The 8,112-nt window shown below is 42.0% G+C and overlaps 1 protein-coding gene across 1 annotated transcript in view; it reads left to right on the plus strand.

Annotated features, from left to right (window-relative positions):
* Positions 1-7,904, plus strand: part of col22a1 (collagen, type XXII, alpha 1) — a 407,180-nt gene extending 399,276 nt beyond the window's left edge. Inside the window, exons 61-62 of the mRNA XM_085992460.1 lie at positions 1,749-1,826; positions 4,577-7,904. Of these exons, the coding sequence (XP_085848586.1) occupies positions 1,749-1,826; positions 4,577-4,764 (266 nt within the window). The 3' untranslated portion in view covers positions 4,765-7,904. The remainder of the gene's footprint in view (positions 1-1,748; positions 1,827-4,576) is intronic.
* The last annotated feature ends 208 nt before the right edge of the window (positions 7,905-8,112 follow it).

The raw sequence follows: 8,112 nt of genomic DNA on the forward strand, positions 1-8,112 counted from the left end.
TGTCAGATGATAAGGTCAATGACCCGTCAAATGGACAACCTAGTAATCCTAACACATTAACAACACATATCTGATAACCACTCCTCATTGTCACTTTTTCTTTGGCCAACAGAGGGGAGATGAGGAAAATTGTTTTTATGCAACGAGTTGTTATGATCTGGAATGCACTGCCTGGAAGGGTGGAGAAGCAGATACAATCGTAACTTTCAAAAGGGAGTTGGCTATATACTTGAAAAGGAAATATTTGCAGGGATATGGGGAAAGAGCAGGGGTGTAGGATTAATTGGCTAGCTCTTTCAAAGAGCAGACACAGGCACAGTGGGCTGAATGCCCTGGTTCTGTGCTGTATGATTCCATGAACTTCAGCACCATAAGTCCATCAGTTACTCATGCTCCTCAACATAGATGGAAATCATTTATTGAAGCTTTATTTGGATTGCATAGTGTTCAAGTCCAAAAAGCAACTATTCTTAGCTGTACACCCAAACTACCTAATAATATTTATCATCTACACAAAGGAACATGGGTAAGAACTACTGCCATTTTAAATTTGCTTCTGTGAAACAAGTCCACTTGCCCAATCCCTCCTTCATAAAGTACTTAAAAATTTGCCTGATTTTTTTAAACTTTTGTGCATAGATTATTTTTTCAAATAACAAGATGACGCACTGGTCGCACCATAAAGTTGTGCCTTAGAGTGATAAGATGTAAGTGGCCATCATCAATATCCACACCTTCAAATGACTCTGGCAGACTGATGTTTAATCGGAACTAACAGTAAAACCTGAATGTGCGTGTAGTGATTAATAGTAACTTCCATGTTTATTATTGAAATTTTTTTTTCATTACTTAATATTTGGCGGATGATAGATTGCAAAGTTATCAAGGATTAGAAAGACATGAGCTAAAGCTTCATGTCAGGGTCACCACCTGTCACTCACAGAGGCATCCTCATTGTCATCAGTTTAAAGTGTCAATTATGTCTCCTCAACAGAGATAACATCAGAAACAAATGGGTAAAAAAGTTACAAAAGCAAGATACGGCAGATGCTGGAAATCTGAAATAAAAACAGAAAATGCAGGAAATACTCAGCATCTATGGAGAGAGAAACAGAGTTAGCGTTTCAGGTTGATGACCTTTTTAGGTTAAGAAGTCAACCTAACAGCATTGATGATGTCCTTTTAATTCCTGGGATCATCCTTATTGTACCAATAAGCACAGATCTAGTCTTACCTCATAATATCATAGTGCCAAGTCCTTCTCGGCTTCATGACTGATGGTGAATTGAAGGAACTTTTAGCACCTGCTGCATTCCTGACAGCAGAAAGTAATCTCTATCTCTTATCTTCCAGCCGCATTGCTCCACAAAATTGCCCTAACAATCCTTATTACCACCCCACAGTGTACGAAAGATCAATGGGTTTGTGCGTGCTCACACACACACACACACACACAGGAAGGGCCACTGTACAATGTTTTGAGTGTGGGATATTTTTCTCTCTGACTCTGGAGCATTGAGACCAATTGTAGTATTTTTCGATATTGAGCTTTTGTATTAACCAAAGAGCTGATTTAAATGTAAGTGCATACCATGCTTGTATTGCTCCAACATTAAGAGATTCATGTCAGTCTAGGTACAGGTCATTCATTATGCTTATCCTAATCTGGATTTGGCTTCACAAAAGCACACTTGGCATTTTCTCTGTCAGTTCCTGGCATATTATAAGTAGTTCCCGTTTATGTGCAGGTGAAAGAGGTGCAAAGGGTGAACGAGGAGAGACGGGCATTGGACAGAGGGGTGATTCTGGCTTACCAGGTCCTCCAGGTAAGATGTTCTGTTTTATTCCATATCTTTAACATTGCTGAAAATTAAAGCATACGTTTTGAAATCTTGATTGAAGATGTAAAGAATGATATCAGGAGTAGAATTAAAGTAATAATTTCCTTGTTCTGCTTGTTTAGTCATTGTGTGTTGCAGAACATTCATTGGTCAAGAACAGGAGTCCTGCTCCTAAGCATTTACCAATGGTGTTCTGTAGTCAGGCTACTGGTGGGTGTAAAGGAGCATCCCAAGATTAACTTTCATAGAAACATAGAAGATAGGAGCAAGAGTAGGCCATTTGGCCCCTCGAGCCTGCTCCGCCATTCAGTGAGATTATGGCTGATCATCCAAACTCAGTACCCTGTCCCTGCCTTCTCCCCATATCCCTTGATCCCTTTAGCATTAAGAAATATATCTAACTCCTTCTTGAATATATTTAATGAATTGGCCTCAACTGCCTTCTGTGGTAGAGAATTCCACAGGTTCACCACTCTCTGGGTGAAGAAATTCCTCCTCATCTCTGTCCTAAATGGCTTACCCCTTATCTTTAGACTATGACCCCTGGTTCCCGCCATTGGGAACATCCTTCCTGCATCTAGTCTGTCTAGTCCTGTTAGAATTTTATAAATTTCAATGAGATCTCCTCTCATTCTTCTAAACTCCAGCGAGTATAAGCCCGATCGACCCAATCTCTCCTCATATGTCATTCCTGCCATCCCAGGTATCAGTCTGGTGAATCTTCGCTGCACTCCCTCCATGGCAAGAACATCCTTCCTCAGATAAGGCGACCAAAACTGCACACATTCTCACTCATTATTTTTTGTTTGCTGGCTCCAAATCTTCATTGGTGCTTACACCAGAGCCAGAACTGAGATCGGTAGGGAATTGTGCAATACTACTTACATAGGATTACATAGGATATACGGCACAGAAACAGGCCATTCGGCCCAACCAGTTCATGCCGGCGTTTATGCTCCACACGAGCCTCCTCCCGTCTTTCCTCATCTAAATCTATCAGCATAACCTCCTAGTCCCTTTTCCCTTCGACAGACATGATCCCTTAACTGATCATGCCCACACTGTCATCCATATTGCCATACAAGGAGGAAGCTTATGTGGTGGATTGGCAGTATACTTCCCTCCATCGCAGCATTCAAGGGAAGGGGAGGTCAGAAATCAAAGCCAGCAATAACAACTCTTACTGCTACCACCAGATGGTTTACATGGCACCCTACTGGCCATAAAACTGCTCCTGGCCACTGGTAAAGAGGAAATCTGGCCAAGTCTTGGGGAATTTTAGAGGGAGATCTAAATAGTGTTAAACCTGGAGAGTTTGGCTACTGCACTGGAGATTTGTCGATACTGTTAATAATGAAGCAATGAGTAAAAAAGATCTGATTTCCCCAAGTAATTGAAAGTCAATGGGATTGGTGTTTGATGCCAAGGTTAGGCTGTGTAAAAGTAGCCTTGGAGTCCCATGCCTATTTATCTGAGGTTTCCACAACTCTTCTGCTGATGTTACAGTGGACAAGCAGGTGAACCCCAGTGGAAATTCACCCCTGGGCAATCAACCTTGTGACTCTCCTCTGCAATGCTTCCAGTGCTTAAATATCTCCTTTATTTCTCAGTGATCAGAACTGGACACAGTATTTACTGTGTGGTCTGACAAGAGCTCTCTATAGATTGAACACTAATTCCTCTGACTTATATTCTATTGTTTTGGCTACGTAGTTATTCATTCTATTGGATTTGTTGATTACTGTGCTGCATTGGTTGGGCATGTTGAGTCTGCTAAGATTCCTAGGTCTCTTTCAGCTTCTTATTTCACCACCATTTAAGAACTACATGTTGCATCCATTTTCATTCCTGTATTCAAAATTTACACTTGTCAGCATTAAATTTCATGTGCCATTGTTTTGCTCACATGCATATTTTGTTATGTCATTCTGTACTTTCCTGATGTGCCTCCCTCTAGTTTGGTAACATCTGTAAATGTAACTAATTTGCATTGAGTTTCTAAACCAAAGACATTGATGTAAATTAGGAATAGGAGTGGTCTCAAGATTGAACCCTGTGGCACTCCACTCAGAACCTCCCCAACCCTGATAAAACTCATCTAACAAGTACCCAACATTTTCTGCATTTCAATCACAGAGGTACTTTGAAAGATATCTGGGGGATAACAGTCATTTCACCATTTTTAATGTCCAGAAGTAGAATATTGAGATCAATATAACTTGCTGCGTAAGTCTATTCAGGTTATTCTATGTTTTTGTAATGCTTGGATCACGCTTGGAGTACTATGTCCAATTTTGGTCACCATACTTCAAAAGAGACATACATGTATTGGACAAGGTGCAAAACTAACAGCAAGAAATATCTCAACTTGATGGAGATGAGCTACGAGAAAGATTAGAGAGGCTTAAAGGTTAAGAGGGACCACATATAAGGTAAATGGTATAGATAAGATAATGCAGAATATTACTTGAAGATAATGCAAGCCAGTAGGAAAAGAGGACATCAATGAAACTTAGTGAAAAAAAAGGTTAAGAAGTAATCAAAAAGTGAGGAACATTTATCATAATGTATCTGATAATGTGGTAGAGTCAAAGACAGTGGGTGTCCAAATGAACTTTTGTGAAGTCCAAATGAAAAGACTGAGTGGCTTGGAGTACAAGCTTAATGGGCCAAATGGCCTTTTCTCATCGTAGACTTTTGCTTATATTCTTATAAATCATATTTTATATCTCTAGGTGCCCTCGGAACACCTGGCTATGGAAAAGATGGAATTCCTGGTATTCTGGGACCACAAGGAGAGTCTGGCAATCCTGGTGCCGCTGGTCCTCAGGGACCCCCCGGTCCGAATGGAATCTGTGACCTGGCGCAGTGCGCTTACTATGCAAGTCTGGCCAGCCGGCCGGCCAACCAAAAAGGACCTTGAACCAAGACAAGAAGAGTTTGAAGAGATGAAGCACTCCGAGGCTGTTTAATTAAAATGCAACAAAAATGTAATGAGCAGCAGCCCGTACAGCGATCACTCCAAGCACGCCTGCTGTCGGTCAGGTGTGTTTTGATGTAAGTTCCTGTCCTCTGATAGGTTAACAGGAGAAGTGTACTGTATCCCAGTCGTTAAGCACACACACAGGCCCCTCCTGCAAACTCATACCAGCTCTTAATTGTGACTTAACTGTGTGGTTTTAAAGCTTTCTAACTGTACATATTTTCAAAATCTGCAGTTATTTTCCTGTATAATTGTATCTCATCTACAGTACAATCCAGTGTGGCATATGTGAAATGCAATTTACATACACTAGATTATTCAGTTGTTCTGTCAGAGTTCAGTGTTGTGAATATATATGAAGTAAAATTAATAGCCAACATGCTAATTTCCACTGCATAATTTAAAAGGAAATATATCTTCTACTGGCCCTTGAAGGGCAGTTTATTTTCACTTTGCAAAAATGATGTATGTGAGTTTTCAGTCATATTTTAACTAATAAGAGAATATTAGATTTCCTATCATTTTCTTCGTGAAAATGGCAATACCTGACCTTGCTGGTGCATTTAATATCTGTGCCTTCATTTACTCTCCAATGCTCGCTGTGTTTTTTTTTTAATTAAATTTAAAATTTAATTTATTGTGCTCATCAAGGTGGGAGATGTTAGTGCTGAGAATGGAACTCTTCCCATTTCAAACACCCAGTTTCCGCATCAACCACTCGCTGGTCAGGTATAGTACTGCCTGATGCAGAGTAAAGCTCACTCTACTCTGCCTCAACAATCTGCCTAACTCCCGTTTCGGAAGAGCACCCCCTATTGCACCATTTTGACTTTTTATCCATTTCCCACCCCAGCCATCCTGTGGCCTCTCAGAGTGAGATTGCCAAGTGGTCCTCTCTGTCGTTTTGTTCCCCATTTTCTCCAAGGCACAGGTGGGCGGGGCGGAGGGCAGGAATTGGTCCGCATTGCTCCCGTTTAAACAGGGGCAAAAAGGTCCAATTTCGGAGTGCAACATTCCGTGCCTGATCGGTAACTGCATTACAGGCACTGCCATATTGGTAAAGGCGGCTTTTCAGGCGTCCCTGATGGCCGCCTGAAACAAGAGTTAGGCCCCTTGAATCTGTGAGTAAGAGGCCTAACGCCTGTTTAAGGACTTCTGACAGTAATTCGTTAGTGCTGAGCGGAGCAGGCGCCAGGCTTGCTCCACACAATTATTAGGTTCCTAATGGGACTGCTGGAGCCTGTCATCAAAAAAGGTACGTATGTTTTTTTAAGCTACCCTTTATATGGAGCCATAGGGAGCAGGAATGCTCCTCCTGGTTCAATAGCACTACTGTGTGTCATTGTCGGTGAGCAGCTGGCCCAAATTCGATCTCTTCTAACCGGCAAGCTGCCTTTGGATGCCCATTTTGGTGTCTGCAGCTCACCGGCAATATGTTGATGACACCCAAAGATGGCCCAATTTGGCACGAGCCTCGGGACTTCGGCTTCTGGCGTGCTCAGAGTGCGCCACCTATTTCAGGTGGAAAATGGGCCGAGACCAATTTGTAGACCAGTGACTCATGCTGGGTTATGGGTCCACTTGGGGCTGGCAGCTATCTGGCACCTCGCTAAAGTAGCCATTCTTCATGTGTGAACCAGTAGGATAGTAAGTATCAACCGCTTACTTGACCATGGAGAGCATCACAGCCATGCAAACTCCTGCCTTCAGCTACTGTCCGCACACTCTCCATCACAATGGAGTAAGAGCCCTGACTGGTTTTATTTTTCTTTCCCTCCCTAACCAAGTGAACTTGAGGCCATTTGCAGCACTCCCAACTACTGCCCCCATGAGATCCACTTTCTCAGGACAGACCGGATCTATATAGCTTTGTACCACAATTAACTATACATTTACACATTGAGCCATTTGAGGCCCTTGACCATGATGATGTCTATACTTCTATTTTTAAATTAGAGTATACTTTTCAGTGAAGTAATATCGTGACTATTATTTCACTCTAATGATAAGCACAACTGCAAAGATGGAAAGGCAAGATGATCAGTCTCCTAAACCTGGAGACAAAGGAGTTGGAGCTTCTCCATGAGAAGAAGTCTCAGTTAATAAATTATTTCAGTTCATATCATCCAGAAATTATTATTTCATCTTTCATTTTTGAGTTACCTCACACCATCCCTCAACCAGAGAGCCTGAAATATAAATGAGTTGGCCTAGTCTTTCCAGTCCCATCCCTCCAGTTTTTGTAAGAATCCTGGTGGACAGAGCCAGGAAAGTGCTCAGGGATGCATCCTGCTGTGTCTTTACCTCCCCCCGACCCGCCTCCACCTTTTCTGGAGGACAGTTCTGGCGGCATGCAAAAATGCAGCTGTGTTTCCCACCATGTGTTCAGTTTTAAATGCTGGACACAGGGACTGCTAGGTAGGCCGCAGTGTCCAGCATTCAGGGCTGAGTCCAGGGGACCTCAGAGGCCTAGTAATAGAGGGCCTATGCAAGTGCTTTCAGAGTATGGCCATGCACAAGTCCCATCAGCAGGAAGAGAAACTTTGATTAAAAAATTAATTTGTTCCGGCATTGCCTTCTTCCTCCCACTGCTGCTGGCCACAGCAAGTCTCCACCCCTAATCTGGCTTTATTCCTTAGTGGAAAAGGAGAGCCCTCCTCCAACGTGCCAATAACCCCCAGGCTGGAAAGTCATCTGTGGGCAGGAGGTATCTTCATTTTGGACAGAAGTCTTTCCTGGCTCTAGATGCCCCACAATTGGAAAGCCTAGGCCATTGACAAATGCTAATTGCTGTCTGAGGACTGTGATTATGCTTGGTGTATGTGAGTGTGTCATTAAAAAATATTTATTCTATAATAGTATAATACTGTCATTGCAAAATGCAATGTAATGTTGCTCACTTGATAACAGAAGATTTCTAACATGAAGTTCCAAGTCCTACAGTACTAATTTGATATTCCAGCACATTATACATCATAGAATCAGTATACCTTCAGTTTCTGTATCGTATAGCATCTTGTAACAGAAATCCAGCACTAAGGAATTGCAAAATAAAGTTCACCAGATTTTTATTATTTACATATATATATACTGTATATATAACATAAAAATAAGGTGTGCATGTGCAAATCTATCACAACATTGATCATGGTGAATTGGAGGATACACTAAAGTGTGACAAGAAGGGGTTACATCAATGGGGAGTAAAATCAGGCTGGGTGTAAAACGGGCAGTCGTCTCGATCCCCTCAGATTCATGCCAGCGGGTCAGGTTAACATTACCGCCGAA

Source organism: Somniosus microcephalus, chromosome 7 (genome assembly GCF_052327205.1).
Source record: "Somniosus microcephalus isolate GS21.2 chromosome 7, FLI_Smic_1.0, whole genome shotgun sequence".
Lineage (NCBI taxonomy): Eukaryota > Metazoa > Chordata > Chondrichthyes > Squaliformes > Somniosidae > Somniosus > Somniosus microcephalus.